Source organism: Anoplophora glabripennis, unplaced genomic scaffold (genome assembly GCF_000390285.2).
Source record: "Anoplophora glabripennis isolate ALB-LARVAE unplaced genomic scaffold, Agla_2.0 scaffold327, whole genome shotgun sequence".
NCBI lineage: Eukaryota > Metazoa > Arthropoda > Insecta > Coleoptera > Cerambycidae > Anoplophora > Anoplophora glabripennis.
The window spans coordinates 1,765-20,041 of record NW_019416408.1 but is presented as its reverse complement, the minus strand read 5'-3'; the positions used below and the strand labels follow the sequence as shown (position 1 = coordinate 20,041).

Genomic DNA, 18,277 nt, shown 5'->3' with positions numbered 1-18,277 from the left:
AATTTTGGAACAAATATTGAAGATTTACATTTCTACCGCAGATAGAAAACATGCAAAATGCACCTTATTTCCGAATTTAAAGTAAATTTAGAATACAATGTAGATTGACATCTAGATGTCAAGTATTGTTTCAGAAATATAATACACTACTGTAACAATATCTGTAATCAACTAGATTATACTAGTTTCTGTAGCCAAAATCATTATATATTTTAGGAAATAAGGATATATACGTAAATTTACTTACATTTCCAGAAGATTTAATATCTTGAATGCTTACCTGAAAATTAAAAAAAAATAATCAGAAAAAGTAAAACTACTTAAGTACGTTTAAATAAAACAAACAGATCATGAAATATGGCAACGAAAATAAACGTAAAATTTCCAAATATTATTTAGGAACTCCCTTTTTTCAAAAAATTCTCAATTTTTTTATTTGAAGAAATTGACGCTGTTCTAAATTTGGTAATTAATTTTTATTATTAAGTTAGTTATTAGGTAGTAGCAAAATTTATAACTAGAAAAAGCCTGTAATTCTACTTAAAAAACGTCAGTAGATTTTTTTTAAATATCAAGTTATCCCTATCACGTAAATTATTATTTTTATGCATTATAATGCACGTGTTTTTGCATCTGATTCAAAATACTTACTTCGAAAAACACGTAATATATATAAATTTACTTTTATCTATCGCTAAAAATGAAAAGTAAGGTCACGTAGGTAGGTATAATTTATATTTTACGTTTTTCCTTAGTTCCAAATTTTCATAATTGAAAATGTAACAAGCGCTTGTCAAAAGCTGTCATATAAATTGTGATGGGATGGATTTTTACATTAGCAAGAACTGAGCAGCATTAATCTTTTTAACTGCACTGAAGTCACATTGTAAGTCAACAACTTTAAGTAATCAGCGTTTTGTGTGTAGTTTCGAACAAAATAAATATTTTCGGGATTTACTTTGTTAATCAATATTAGATTTATACTGAAATTACTGAAATCAGAAGAATAAATACAGGATGTTCAGTTACTAATTTGTCAAATATCACCAATAGATTATACGGAGCCTTCATAAATGATTACAAGCTGCGTAATTTTGTAAAATTAAAACAATAAGATCAAGATAACATTAAAACACAACATCCTGTTTCACCGGCGGTAATTGGTATAATTTTTCAGAAGATTCTATTCAAGTAGGTACTCAGCGATCGCATTATTTCGATCGTAGACGTAACGGTTTGTCATTGTTCATTGTAAACGAATCATTAATATTGGTGACGCCAAGATTTCGGAATTTTTCGTTACCAGTACCAGTCGTGCAAGTAGCAAGATTTATAACCAGAGAAAAGTCTGTGATTCTACTTAGAAAAAGTCAATAGTTTTATTATTAAAATATCAAGTTATTCCGAGTACCTATGTAAATTATTTTTATGCAATTTTTATGCATGTACGTTTTGTGCATATGATTCAAAATTCTTAGAAAAATACGTAATATGTAGGTACATTATAAATTTACTTTTACCTATAACGAATAATGAAGGTCACGTAGCTATAATTTTTAGAGCTTGTCAAAACTTATAGCATATAAAATATAACAGTATTTATTTATATATCAGGAAGAACTGGGCAGCTTTAAAATTCTTGACAATGTTCATTGAAGTTATATTTTAAGTCGAAAATATTAGGATAATGTTTGTGTGTGCAGTTTCGAATAAAAGAAAGATTTTCTTGGATTTTCGGGATTTACACATTTTCTCAATAAATCAATATCAACTTTATACTGGAATTACTGAAATCAGAAAAATACATACATCATGTTCAGCTATTAATATGCCACACATCACCAATAGATTCTGTCATAAATTTTAAAAAAATGTGTATTTTCAGCAGCATCTTGTAATTTTGTTTGATTTAACCAAGGACATTTAAATAAAAGGGACTTATTTATTTACATTTCTAGATGAAGCCTGGTCTATTCACAGTCTAATTGTATCATTGTTGTCAGCTGTATAATTACACTGGAAATATACTTAATATTTTTATCGCAATTTTCATCACAATTGTGAAAATTATTATTATAGGATAGTATTATTAAGTTATGCATACAATATTAAATTCTGTACATATTAAACTATTTTTCATTTTTCATATTTGCCATGTTTGAAGACTTGGCAACTACGCAATAATTTGTAGCGTGTTCCTCGTTCGTTCTGCCGTGGTTGGCAGAATATGGCGTCCCTTGTTAGAAAATAGTTGTGATTTTAGTAAGTGAAACGTGATTAGTGTTTATACATGTATTTTGGATAAACTTTTAAGGTGTGAATATGGTTAGACAGTGCAGAATTTGTAAGAAATTGGATTATAAACATCCACATCAGCTATCCTTCCACAGGTAAGCGTGCTTGAAGGTGACTTTGGAATGTATATGCAACTGTGGCCATTGTCGTGCGTATGGGTAACTTTTATTTGAATAACGGTAAAATTTTATAAAACTGACTTGGTGTTTTTTTAAAATTTTTTGAAATAGTAAGGAAACAATAATATGAACCACGTTTGGCCATTAAAATCAAAGGAAAATGCTACACCACAAATAAGTTACAGACATTATTTATATTTAATATATTTATAGGTATTTCAATGTTATCCCTTATACCCAACATTACAAATTTTAATCATTCATCATTTTCATTTTCCTCTACGACAAAAACCTTTTAATAAAAACTGAATAAATACAACAGCAAAAATATGGTGGTGGTTCACTTATACATAAAAATACCGAAGATGCAATCGACTGAAAGTTGCATTCATTCAACCATTTGATGTTCTCCTTTGGGAATATATTTTTATGTCTCACTGAAAATTTGCCTCGGTATTCTAAAAGTGAAATGTGAACGTTTTTAGGATGCTTGGGGATGGTGCAACAAGAAAGAAATGGTTACAGTTATTGGGATTCCAAGAAGTTATAAAAATATTATATATATTTATTATAAAAATACTGAGTAGCTGTTGAAATATATTGACTTAGGACTATAAAATATTTTATTTTGACCCATCCAAAATGTACGACATTGGAGATGTAATCGCGCGCATCAGTTGGATGAAAATAAAGCCCTCTGCTTTCCCCTTGTCTAGCTTCACCCAACATATGAGATAGACTGTGACATGCATAGTCCCCTTTATTTAAATGTTCTTAGATTTAACATAAAGGGTATAAATATGTAATTCTATTATCACATACCTGCAATCTTATGCAGAAATAAAAAACAACAGCGCGCAAACTTCCTTATCGGGGTATTTTTTTTAAATAAATGTTATCGAAAAATTGATTTAAATTTTCTATTTTAGTTATCGGTTACGGATAACTGAGAATTCTGGTCCAACTAAACTTAATTTCCATCATAAAATTATATTAAATATTTTATGATTTAAATCGACTTATTCAAATGTCAGCGTCTAATGAGGCAGAATCCATTAAAAGTAGTTTCGTGCACCAACATTTAGAGGCCTTAGAAACTTTTGCGTCTCTATATTTTTTCCAAAAAATATGAATCCATAACTATTACACCCTGTAAATCTTGATATTTTCAAATGCAGAGTAAAAAATTTTTTATTTCGACAATATTATTATATAAATGTACAGTGTGTCCCGTTTTTAGGCTAACACCTCTGGAAAGCAAGCTTTCTGCAAGCCAATTTTTGTACAAATAGTATCCTGAAGGGAGGTTATATTCTACTAATCATTTTATTTTTTATCAAAAAGATAATATTACCAGGCTATTGAACACCCATCAAAATACCCATAAGACCAAATTTGAACGACAAATGTCTATTGAATGTTTTTTATGTGATGCCAAACTTCGAAAAATCAGACAACTAAAAATTATATCTGTAAAAAAAGATTTAGCTTTTAATATACAGGGTGTCCCAAGTTCGGGTTGCCTATACATGAAATGGACACAAAATTTCAATTGTCAAAAAAAATCATTCTTCATAAAAATTTTTGCTTGCCCAGAAGCCCTTCGAAAGATAGTCATTTGTTCAATTTAATGTACAGGGTGTTCAAAAATTTGGAAAAGGTAAAAACAGTGAAGAGTAAAGTACCTTAAATCTGAACAATACGTGTAAAAGTAATGGGGAAAAGTTGCTTGGAATTAAATTTTAAGTTTAAATATGAAAGCATGGCCTTCTAGTTAATACTCGACATTCTGGGATATTCTAGGACTCTACTTATTTTTTAATACTTTCGGAGAAGCCATTCTATTTAAAAAATATTGCTTTATTGAAAAACAGATACACATGTTTGCATATTAATAATTTACTTTTTATACAGGGGGATCAAAAACTTCAAAAACATTAATCCAACATTCATTTTGAGAACACAGCAGAATCAGTATGTACGCGCCATTACAAAACCCGGGACTGTCGATGTTAGCAAGACACATATTCAGAGGATTTTGGTAGAAAATAAGTTTAAGGCTTTCAAACCAAAAGTAATTCACACTCTAGTTGGTGATAATGCACATCGTTTGGAGTTCTGTTTAGAGATAGGAGAAATAATTGAGACATTTTCATAAAAATATAATTTTTTCCGATGAAACCACTTTTTCTACCAATGGAGTGGTATCATCGGAAAATTGTCGTTTTTGGTCGCAATAAAATCCTTCCTTTACAGTTACTTCAAGAAGTCAAAGGTTCAAAAAAGTATATGTTTGGTGCGCGATTACTTTCAACCGAATAATTGGGCCATACTTTTTTTAAGCAAATTTAAATCAATATACGTACCTCGAGATGTTAAACACGTTTTTCTGGCCAGAATTAGAAGAACATTTCGAATATAGACAAAAAGCGTATTTCCAACAAGACGGATGTCCCGCTCACTCAACAATTCTGGTCCGCAATTGGCTTAACAGAGAATTTCGAGAGAAGTAGATAGGAAGATATGGTCCTATTTGTTGGCCAGCAAGGTCCCCTGACTTGTCGCCGCTTTATTATTTCCTTTGGGGCTTCTTAAAAGAAAGAGTGTACAGAGAACCAGTGCAACACAATGTTGATTTCTTGAAAAGCAGGATAATTGAAGCTGTTGCCCAAGTAAATGAAGAAATGATACATTCGACCTAGGCTGCATTTAGAAAAAGATTGGAGAGGTGTATTAAACTTGGCGGACTTTATGTAGAATAGTTTTGTAATGGCGCGTACATACTGATTCTGCTGTGTTCTCGAAATAAATGTTGGATTAATGTTTTTGAAGTTTTTGATCCCCCTGTATAAAAAATAAATTATTAATATGCAAACATGTATATCTGTTTTTCAATAAAGCAATATTTTTTAAACAGAATGGCTTCTCCGCTTCTCCGAAAGTATTAAAAAATAAGTTGAGTCCTAGAATATCCCAGAATGTCGAGTATTAACTAGAAGGCCATGCTTTCATATTTGAACATAAAATTTAATTCCAAGCAACTTTTCCCATTACTTTTACACGTAGTGTTCAGATTTAAGGTACTCTTCACTGTTTTTATCTTTTCCAAATTTTTGAACACCCTGTACATTAAATTAAACAAATGACTATCTTTCGAAGGGCTTCTGGGCAAGCAAACATTTTAATGAAGAATGATTTTTTTGACAATTGAAATTTTGTGTCCATTTCAGGTATAGGCAACCCGAACTGGGGACACCCTGTATATTAAAAGCTAAATCTTTTTTTACAGATTTGTACATATCTAACGTTTTAACTTTATTCATTACAGTGTCAGGTAATCAAGTGGATTTTTGGTAACTGTAAAGGGCACAGGTAACACTAAATTATGGTATACCAACAAATTAAAACATGTAATTTTAGGTGTTTACATTTTGATAGCTTCAAACAGCTATAACTTTATTAACTTAAATGGAACACCCTGTTTTTTTTACTCTGTCGTATGCAGATTGAAATTTCCTTTCAAGCCTATATGGCTATATGGGTTACCGTTACTACTTTTAGAGACATTTTCAATTTTCTAATTTTTTTGTAACCATGACCAGAAACAATCCAAAAACAATTAAAATAACTTGTCATTTGTCAAGCTAGTTGTCAAATTATTGTTATGTCTATAATAGTTTTTACAGAAAATTTAAATAAAAATTTCGTTTATACTAATAACGATTAAGTATTTCAACTTGTTTGTTATTTATGGACAATGTGACAAAGTAATTTCAAGAACGTGTAGAGAATTTGCTGCTTTGCTGGAGCCCATCTGAACAAAAAGGAATTAGACATAAGGTGGCTTGAACACCTTTCGGAATTCTAGACTGCAGTTAAGTGCAGGAAATGAGACCATTACGTTGAATGTCAAAGCTAAAATTTGTAACACATATCCGCAATGAACTGACCAAATCCATCTTAACGACCAAACGTAGCAGTTTTTGTTCGAAAATGGCGATTTATTTCAAGTCACGCTCCACATCTCAGGGCTTCACAGGTGTCGGCATTGGTATTTATAGGTTTGCTCAAAAAAGAGACGACATTATACGGAATCGCGAGAAAAAACCTTAAAGTTGCATGCCAATTCCTAATTAAAAGCGAGCGTTTTTTGAGTAAGTACGTAGATCGAAGAAGGCCGTTCCAATTAAGCAGGCTAAGTTCTATTTAAAAAAATCAGCACAATAAGTAAATAATACCTTCTCCTCCTTTACGTATTAACAAGGGGGTATTAACGATAAATTAGCGTAATTATAAACGATGAAAAATTCCACTTACCGATTCACCTCGAGATAAACATCTTTCCTTAAAATATTTCATACATTTTTCTTACAGATATGTATTTTATGATCAGAACATCTATAAAAGGACTAAAATTATGAATATGAATTCAGTCGTGGTATGGATCTTTAATGTAAAGTGTCTTTTATACAAATTACTTTGTAATCCTGTGAGATATGGTTATGTGAATGGTATAGACAATGTCAAAGGAATTATATGGATCATGAAGATCATGTTAAATTGTATGCATTCTGCAACTGTGGAACATAAATTAGTTGGTTTTAAAAGCTTTTCGAAAGTCACATCTGGTTAAAGTCTGTTTAAATTACGTATATCGATAAAAATTACATATGTGTTCGGATTTAATGTTACCTAAATCAGTTAATCTAAAAGGCTGCAATAAATAATGATTAGGTACCATTAAATTTAAGGTTAAATATATTTGTACCAACGCAGAGCTCTATTTTAGGTACTAGATACATCCTATATTATTAAAAATTCACGTAAGAGGTAATTTTGATAGAAAATAAAGGTTTCTAATTAAAAATTGTAAATTTTTTATTGATTGAAAGTATACGGATTATGTATGAATTAGTATGTGGGCTTTACAGGCACATTGCACTATTTTGTCCAAATTTTCCATGACCTTTTTGTATCAATAAGGCTTAATTTCGTTGAAACGGCGCTCAATTCCCTCCTTCAAGGATGTGGGTGATCGTGGGCTTGTTGGCATAAACTTTAGACTTTTAAAAAAGAAACAACGAAAAAAGTCTAACTGCGTTAAATTGCATGCATGATCTGAGCTGTCAATTCTGATTACCAAAACAGAAAATCACACTCCATACCTAATTCATTCAACGAACTCTCTTCGCTCTGCACAGTCAGTAGAAGGCAAGATGACAGTAACCAAGAATCACTAAAATTATTTATTTATCTAATGAAATGGATTATAAAAAACGTATTTATTTTTATATTATGAGCGAGATTGATAATATTTTTGACCAAATAAAACTACAAAATACAGCAAACCGCCGTGATAGGTTGAACACCAATTAGAGCGAATTACGTCACATCTATGTAAATGTCATTTTGTTTCATTTGTACCTCGACTATATCCGCAGTATTTATGTTCGTTTAAATATTTTGTGTTTCTCAACTGAATCAGTTCTTAGTTTTTTGTTACCAAAATCATAATCAGGAAACGTTAGCCACGGAACAAGGATTCACAAAGTCAAATAGCTTTCTTTAATTTGCCTAGAATTGATTTGTGTTGATGCTAGGAGAGTTTCAAAGACTTTTGTTCAGCAGATTTTTAGAAATGTCAAAACTTCTATGTAAGTACATTAATTGGTGCTGAAATACAAAGAAAACTCCTGCGACACATTTTTGAAAAAACTCGTATTAACTGATGAAGATGACATGAAAGTTAACAATCCCATGATAGCAAGATCGCCTGATGGAATATGTTAAGACAGTATTACTGAAATTAAGTGTACCATGAGTATGAAGACTTAAGAATTATTTGGAAAAAGGAAAACAGACCTAGATGTTTTATGTGCAGATGCAGCTACAAATGTATTTAACAGGACTTCAAAAGGGCTACTTCTGTGTTTGATTGCAACTACAGTACAAATAAAAATGTAGAAATAATTAATTTTACATTTGATGTGCAATTATGTATCAAATTTTCTTAATGTTTTTGTCTCTTCATGGAAAGATGTGTATCCATTATTATACCAATGTACAATTTGAAAGGTAAATAAAATTCATATACTATTATGGTAACTTTGTATTTTTATTTAACTAATAAGTCTTGCAATACAAAATATTAGCACCTTATGTTTACTGCTGACAAACATAGATGTGACGTCACGTAGACGCCATGACACTGGTGACAGTTTTTGCGTGAATTTTAGACTTAAAATTAAACTGTCAATATTTTTCTACTAAACCTTTTATTTTCTACAGCAATAATATATTTTTCGGAAATAGTAAATACTTCCAAACATCATAGTACAGTTTTTCAAAATCTGTCATCATGCCTGTTCTTGAATAAATTGAAGTTTGTAAGCATGAAGATATGTATCCTTCAAGAGAATAGAACTTCTCGAAATGTCCAATTCTTGACCACAAAACCGAATTGATGTTCCTAGACTCTCAGCAACACCCTCACAACGACTTGTTGAAAGACGACCAGAGTGTTTAAGATAACTAATTGATCTCGTCTCCCTGAATTTTTCAATTAATCCCTTCACAGTTGATGAAGTTAACCCGCTATTCCGATTTCGTAAATTGCGAACAGTATTTTCCAAACTTTCATTATTTTTAAAATATTGCTCAATAATGAAAACGCGTTTGTCTTTCGTACAGCGCTCCACTTTTATTAATCCTGAACTGTGAGCTATCACGCTGTTTTCTTTTTCGTTGGCAACACTGCAGGACAACTGGCGCAAAATTCAAATCTAGCGTGAATTTATGGAACACCCGACATTTATTTAATATTTGTTTTAAATATTGTATTACACTTGCCACTTACTTATATTTTCCTTTATGTACAATTTTTTCTGTGCGAATACGTTCCATCCAATAATCACTCGGGCAAATTCTAAGACAATGGACATAAATATCAGATAGCCACTTAAAATCCTTAGAGCTAAACGTAAACTATTGGTTAATAACTATCTATCGCCAATATATAAGTCAAGGGTCTATTATTGTTCAGAATTATATTGTGCAAACAATTTAACTGCAGAATTTCCTAATCCTTTAAATCAATTAACAATTATACTCGGTTATTAAATTTTGTAATACTTAATACATGAATATTTTAGATGTACTATCAGTTAAAATAATCAATAATTATTTCGCATGACTTGTTTTGTATTAGAATGTTTTACCTTAACTTCGTTTTCATCGTTCTATACAATTATTTGCTTTATTTGCTATGTTTAACAATAAAAAAATAGATCAGACTATTAAAAATAATATTATTTATATATGTACCTACTTTAAGGTAGCATTTTTACACTTTTCATTACACTCCACTGTCATACGTACAGGGTGTCCCTGAAAAGGATGGACAACGCTTGACCACAGGTTCCTTGAATGAAAATAAGACCATTTAGCTTAACTTACCTATATACAAAAATGCACGCCTACTGAGATATAACCTTCTAAATATAGAACAGATAACCTAGTTTTTTTTCAAATAATTTGAAAACTGTTTTTCTCAGATACTTCAAATTTGGTACACATATTTTTTTATATAAGGGCAATGTAAATATAGAATTTGGTGAGAATACATATACAGGATGTTCTCCTTCTAGTGCCTGTGCGCCACTGGCTATCCCGTAACTTTTTTGTGTGTACGCCAATGACGACATAATTTATATTTTTAAAAATAAGCACTATTTTAGAAGATTTTTTGCCTATTACAAAATTTTGATATCGTTTATGGATTTCGAGTAAAATTGGCATTCTTTACACATTAAATAATATAAAATCAGTTTAAGATAATTAGAACAGTCTAATACGAGGTGCCATATAACAAAGAAACAAATTCATAACAATAATTAAAAGGTTCAGTATCAAGCGAAGTGTGATCTAATTTTGCTTTAGTTTGTTTTTTTATTGCAATTTATACTTTTGCTAAACAGACTGATAATTATTAGATTTGGGTTATTGTGAAAGAAATTGTGGTGCTACTGTTTGAACATGTGCTGAAACATTTCCTAATCGAAGAATTCCAAATCACAGAACATTTGCTAATGCGGAAAGACGCCTTCGGGAAATAAGACGTTTTTTTACCTGTAGCATTAAATCCTGGAACTATTCAGCTGGAAGAACAAATTTTGGAGAGGGTCGAAGAAATTCCTCAAGTAAATACAATGGGTTTAGCGGCAGAGATTGGCTTTCAAAAAGTTTCGTTAATAGAGTATTAAAAGACCAGTTATTACAGGTTACTATCCTAATAGGTGAATAGGTAGAGGAAATAAAATGGCCACCTCGATCCCCGGATCTAAACCCATGTAATTATTTCTTTTGAAAAGCGTCGAGGACCACAGATTATAACTTTTCAGTAAATACAGAAAACGAATAATGAGAAAGAATACAACATGAAATTAATGTTATGAGAAGTAATGCACAATTATTGGATAAAATTTATTTTAATTTCCTAACTAATACTTGCGTTTAAGAACAAGGAAGTCACTTTGAGCATTTACTGTAACATTATTTTAATGTGATTACAAATATAAATTTAGGTTTATTTAAAATGTTAATGTTGACTTTCTTACATTATTAGTTGATATTGTTTATTTAAAATAATGTTGATTTTTATTTTATTGATTGATAATACTAAGATTAAAAATGTGTAGTTATTTTTTTTTAATGTGACGTTTTTACATTAATATTCCGTGCTTTGAGGCTGCAGTTATAAATTATTTTTTACAAATCGGAATATTTGCCTATATTTAATGTATAAAAATGGCAATTTTACTCGAAATCCATAAACGATATCAAAATTTTGTAAGAGCAAAAAAAATCTTCTAAAATAGTGCTTGAAAAAAACCAGGTTATCTATTCTATATTTAGGAGGCTATATCTCAGTAGGCGTGCACTTTTGTATATAGGTAAGTTAGGCTAAATAGTCTTATTTTCATCCAAGGAACCTGTGGTCAAGCGTTGTCCATCCTTTTTGAGGGACATCCTGTATAATGATATTTGCCTTTGATATACCTATATTTTCTTTACATAAGAAAATAATTTTAAAATTCGGCAAGCTTCAAATATAAATACGTGATGTAACTAAAAACTTTTCCAATATATATCAAACGCCAATGTAAAGCAAGCACCTGTGAGCAATCAGAAGAAAACCTCCCTAAAAATTAATTACATTTTCGACATACAAGATAAATATTACCAAAGATACTGGTGTTGTATTCTTATATTAACCATCTACTTTGTAAACGCAATGTTCTGATGAACGGTAGTCAGGTGCTGAAGTTATTATTATAGAAAAGTGTATCTTCTATCGTCCTCGGCATTAAATGTATGTGAAAGAAAGTTGTTTTCTATTATAGTAAGTCGTTATCTAAATGGGAAGGAGTTTTCTGTCATTAATTGCTTCCTTATATTCCACTAAGTAATTTAAATTGAGTGTAAAATATGAATTGAACTATATTTTGCTTAACGTAATGTGTCGATACCTACATATTCTCTTAATGTTATACCGTGCGAGTATAAAATTTCGCGCAAAAATAATATGTTTAAATGTTTTTTTAAAAAATTATGCAAAAACACGTCAATTAGTAAATTTAGTAAGCTTTCTCTTGACGTAGGCACATTAGCCACATTGTCCAAAATGGCGGCCTCATAACGTAAACATGCAATTTTTTAACGGCAACCTCTACTTTTTTCCATTTTTGGATTTGGCATCCAATTTTGAGTCTTTTGATACCCCATAGTCGATACTTTTTTCCAGTGGTTTTACCGTTATTCAAATAACTTCATAATGCATTACGAAAATTTGAAGTTTTGATTTTATTTTCCAAATATTTGTGCAACCCGTTTCGGGATCCCAAAGGTAAAAGACATATAAACTTTTTCGCAAATTTCTTCTGAAATTGTTTTTGCAAAAGTTCTCTTGGTAGGCCAAAAAATGGTATGGGTCTCACGCTTTATTATCAAAATATGACTACTTTCACTTTCATTAGCCACTATTGATATCTACAAATGTCTTCCAGAAACTTTTTATACTTATAAGACTATTACCAAATTAATTGGGTAATTATTTTTCGCTTAACAGCATACTGTAGGCCTTTGCTCTTCTGTTAATTTTCAGTTAGTCGCAGCTTCCACATTTTGCCAATTAATTCTAGTGACAGCATGAACGTTTGCAACGTTTTATAGACATACCGACTTTAAATTATACACTCCGTTGAACAGTACTTATCTCTAAAGTGATTTACCGACAATTTATTTTACAGAATTTCTAACTTTGTAATTTTACAGTTACAAGACTCAAGTACCTCACATTATGGGAGGTTACAGTTAGAAATATTTGTATGCTTTTCGCAGAAGATTTTGTATAGTAAATTTTTATAATTTAGTACCGACTACGTTAATACACTGAAGCACGGTTTGTTACCCTAGGTCAATTTTTACACAACGGTCAACCTTCAACTTAATGAATAAAGTAACGGCATTGAAACTTATGAAGTAAACGTCTTGTGTTCGCGAATAATCTGTCAGTCGGATAATGAATTATACTGATTTATTTAATGCATTACCTGTTTGTTTCTTTTGAAATGTAACAACTCACCGACGGCGACGTGATGATGAAAATGGCGTATCGATCCCTGTCATGGCGAAATATGTCATTGAATGGCAAAGTTGATACAATTTTGTATCACCGAAATGATCTTGGTATAGGATATTAGACAATATGATTTGCAAGCTCATCGCTGCAAAACTGTTACGTAAATATTTTAGAATATTTTGTAATTAAGTCTTCAGAACACTCTTCCTCTCACAAAATAAGCTCCTAGTTGATATATTGGGCCCAATCATATCAATTTAGAAATAGATTTTATGAAACAGTCTTCGAAGTATCTGTAGTACTGCTGTTGGAGTCTTTCATGTTCATCAAAATATCTTCCTTTTGTTATTACAGCTAACAATAGCATCAGAAAAATATCGTGAGTTAGATTCAGTTAAAAGAAATGATTTCTCCACACATTTTAGCTAAAAACTTCATTAGAAACGGTGTCGTATGACCAGCTTCATTGTTGAGTTGCAAGAAAAAAATCTAATCCATTTCTTCCAAGGTTTTTATGCATCCTCATCACTATTTCAGTTTACGTACTGTTTATACAAAGCAACGTAGTCAATACTTCAAAAGTTACTTAGCATGTAGACAAAGCTTACTATTTCGAAATATTGAAAAGGTTCTGTGAAGAAATGAAGACAAAAAAAATCTAAATTTTTAATAGATGGATCATGCATCGCAACAACCTGTGTAAAAAGAAGACAAAAGAAACAGAATGGAAGCCATATCAGAAGTAATATAACGGTAGTTCTGAAAATCGCTACTCACTTCAAAAAATGAGGATAATAATTTCACGAAGTGGTAAATAAAAAAAAACAACAAATAAAATTTATTTTTGTTTAACATAGGCAGTAATTCTTCAGTGTGCCGGCAATTCTCAAATAAATTAATTAATATTTCAATTCATTAACTGGAATATATATTTTCTTGTTTGTGCATCAAGACACCGGCAAGCGTTATATTGTTTAAGCTCATTCCAGTTCTTTGTTTAATTACTTGTATTTTGTCTAAATTTTTTCAATGCGATATGGAGAAATGTAGACCGTTGCTTTATAAGTACATATTGCGTGTTAAGTATAAACATAACCTTTATGTCCATATTTCAACTTATAAAGATTTTTTTTTAAGTTTGTCTTATTATGCAGCCTTCTGTTTCTTTTTAACAACCTAATACATAAGTTAATACAATATAAAATATGGTTATATGTTAAAATATGGGATAATGGTTTTGAGTTAGTTTCTGTACTATTTTTAATTTTAAGGCATTACTTAAATGTACTGTTTAGTTTTGTAAGGCGCTATCCCACAACAAATTATGGAGATTTTTAGGTAATATGTTTGTTCCATTTTCAAACCCTCGCCAAAGAAAAAAAAATGCTGTTTCTCAGATAACTCCTTTAGTACCAAAAAAATATTTAATATATTTCAATAGTTTTTTTGGTAGTTTGTAAGTAAATAAGTTCTTACTACTCAAATCAATCGTTTATAGAAATACTGCATTACACTGAGTCAAAAAAAAAATTATCAAAATGTAAGTTTACAGTAACAGTTTACTTAGGAAAAGACCTAACGGCACAATGTCAAACGGAGAAATATAACACTAGAAATTTTCATTATACTTCAATATAATTTTCCTTGTCAATTTCACAGAATATTTATACATATATTCCAGGCAATAATTTTTCTCTGTTAATTTAACGTGTTGTATTCAATTAAAAAAAAAATACCTATTCCTTTTTCCCTGTGCAAATAGCACCTGCTTCAAAATTGTACGGGGCGAATAATGACAACCAATATCAGTACATGATACATGACTTTCTAAAGGAATTACTTTAAAGTTGATTGCAGTGATATTGAACAATGATTTTCATATAAAATATATGACGTAATAGACAATTTATTATATTACAATTACTCATAATAATTCTTCGGATATTATATCTCTTTAGTTGAGTTATGTATTTCAAGTAAAGTTACATAAGTAATAAACGAATAAGCATAATTACGCGAAAAACCAAATAGGATTTTTAAAGTACTTTTAAATGTCGTCAAAAATCATTTATAACAGGAAAAAATTATGACTCGAAGTTTTCTCTATCACGTAGAATGTGACGAAAGTGTTGTTCCTTGAAATTTACGAAACTTAAATTATATTAGTATCTAGATGGCATTCTATTTTTTTATCATGTTATCATATTCTGTTTACGAAATAATAATGTTATTATATGCTTCTTTTTCAGAAGATAAAGTTTATTATAAAACCGACATGTGGAAAAATGTAAATTCAGATTTGCAGTAAATTTTTAAATAATCACACGACTATTTCTGTATTTCTGTGACGATGCCACATCTCGTATGTAAAGGGTGATTCACTATATTTTAACCTCCCCCATTTAATTTATTTGAAAATGATATTAGGAAAACAAATGGCCGCGGATGTTAACTGTTAATTTAAATGGAACACCCTGTATATTTAGAACGTTCCCTGTCGAGCATACTTCATATAGGGTTTGTTGGGTCCGTCTATAGCAACAATAAGCGAGATACCTACTATTAAAAAAAGAAAATACTTTTTTTTAAGAAAATATGATATCTTGTAATTGTTAGACCTCATTCAGGCATTTCTGCCTTTTTTCCATTTACATAAGGATTTACAGCTTTAGTTGTAATATGACAGATAATGTTATGACAACATTGTTATTGTTTGACAGTTTGTATTATTTAATTAAAATGGGTTACACGGAAGTAGAAAATTGAAATATTATTATAGGAATTAAATGGAATCTATTTTAATGCCAAATAATATTTCAATTTTCTAGTTCTGTGTAACCCTCTTTAATAATATAAACTGTCAATCAATAACAATGTTATCATGACATTACCTGTCACTGTCACGGCCTACCATATAACATTGTCCATGAGTAATTAGGCCTCTCACGGCCTAATTAGTGAGATTTAGTTAAATTACCTATACTTACGCATTTTGGACCGTATCAATGTTCGATATGTCAAAATATATTATAACTAAATCTGTAAATTCTTACGTAATCAAAAAAAGCAGAAATGCTTGAAAGAGGTCTAACAATTACAAGATGTCTTATTTTCTGAATAAAAAAACCTTCTTTTCGTTTTTTAACAGTATCTCGCTTATTGTTAGAGATGAACTCAACAAACCCTATATGAGTATGCTTGACCAGGAACGTTCTATCCAAATATGTAAAAATATACAGGGTGCTCTATTTAAATTAACAAAGTTAATATCCGTGGTCGTTTTGTTTGGACTTCATTTATTTTTCAACTATCAATTTCGAAAAATTCATAAAAAATCGTGCACCTTTTGTATAACTCTTAAAACAAAAAAGTTAAAGGAGGGGACAAAATATAGTGAATCACCGTGTACAAATATTTTAAAATTTGATTAATCAACTGTAAATTTTAATAACAATAAATTGCATATTTTTACTTTCTTTGATAACACGGGCACACAAAAAAAAACTCGAGCGCCAAGAAGTTGGTACACCCCGGAAGAGCTACTCATTTTGATGCCAATAATCGTTAAAACACACTCTTAGTCAAAGTCAATGAGAAATATCATTGACATAAAAATTAAAGTTGGTAATTGAAAACGCAATGTTTGCGTCTAAAAGTATAATACCACTGTCATTAGCTACAAAAGTAAATGGATTGACTAAAATAATTAGAAGGGAAATGACACTTTTTGCGGATGGTGGTTGTCGTGGTCAGAATCTCCAGTTATGTTACAAACACTTGGTAACCATACCATCAACCAGCGTGCAATCAGGAGGGCGTTTTCATTGGCCGAATCTTTTGTATAAAACTTTGATCAAAACTGGAGGATAAGTCTTTAAATACTCCTGTGGCGCTTAGGTCTTATTTTACTTCAAAATAATGTTTCATTTTATGTCAATGTAGAAAGTGTTTATTGTTTCGTTACAATCACATTTGTTTATGTTGGTTTACGCTGTTTATTTTAATATTAACATTATAATGTAATCGTTTGTTGTTTTATATAGGTTTTTTGCTGATGTTGTTCATGTACTACCAATACTTAAATAAAAATACGTTTCTAATTCATTTTCCACAGAACATTTGTTGGAATGCAACTGTATTGTATGTTATCCGTATTTTGATTTCGGGATTGTTTTTGGGGCATTCGGGACTAGTACCTTGTCTTGAAATTTGGACCCGAAGTCACCAAGACTTTTTGGTGTCGGGATTTGGGAACCCTATTCAAAGGGCCCTAGAATCCTTAATGTTCTTTAACTCCATAAATATTTTAATATCATCTGCATACATTCAAAACTAAATGTTGCAGAAACAAAGATATTGTTATTGATAAATATTAGGAGAGGGAGCGGTCATAAGAGGGAACCTTGCGGTACATCTGACAACTGTTGAAGGCATTGTATGCCACGATATTGCCTTCTGAAGTCTAAATCAAGTACGATTCAAAGAGAATTCATAAGTTGTTTGACAGACCAAAACATAATTTCTGTGCATATTTAAATACAAGACATAATTTCATATTGATTAACAGTAATACCCAATACCGAGTACAATTAAATTTTTATATGCAAATCAACCGCGAAAAATTAATCAGATATGCACGGTCAATACATAGACTTCGATGCAAATTTAATCATTCCAATGACAAGCTAAATAAATCATACCCTGCCGGACGATCGCGGTGTGTATAATTTCGCTTTTGTTCTCATGAACACTTACGCCATATAGGTAGTGGAATGAAAGTAATATTTACACAATGAGGTAGGTACTTACCACTGGCACAATCACTGACGCAAACCAAATTGATTTACTCGAGGCACTAATTACTATCTGCGAGCTATATCATAATATCATATTGCACCGGTAAAAAAAAAACATATTACATTAACGTAATAATGTGGAGTTACTCAGAGGCGGTGCGTTATTAATTAAGATTTTATTAGTTGACGATTGAGCCGGAAAAAAAATTAAGGTGAGTAAAATTTAATAGATTAATTCGTTAATAGCTCCAGTACAATCAATGTCATTATTAATAGCATTTAATGTTTTATATATGTATAAATGCAATTAAGGATACTCGTGCAACACATTAAAAGTACTGACTAATAATGGATGCAGTGGTTTACGGTTTGTTATATTATTATGCACAGCAAAATAATCATCGCCTACGTAGGTACAGGTATTGTTT

General features: G+C 30.6%; 1 protein-coding gene across 1 annotated transcript in view; it reads right to left on the bottom strand.

Moving 5' to 3' along the window:
- Nucleotides 1–17,926, bottom strand: part of LOC108909466 (nuclear migration protein nudC-like) — a gene marked incomplete at its 5' end in the record, with an annotated part of 60,551 nt that extends 42,625 nt beyond the window's left edge. The window contains 2 exons of the mRNA XM_018713810.1: nt 248–280; nt 17,863–17,926. Of these exons, the coding sequence (XP_018569326.1) occupies nt 248–280; nt 17,863–17,926 (97 nt within the window). The remainder of the gene's footprint in view (nt 1–247; nt 281–17,862) is intronic.
- Between the last annotated feature and the right edge of the window lie 351 nt (nt 17,927–18,277).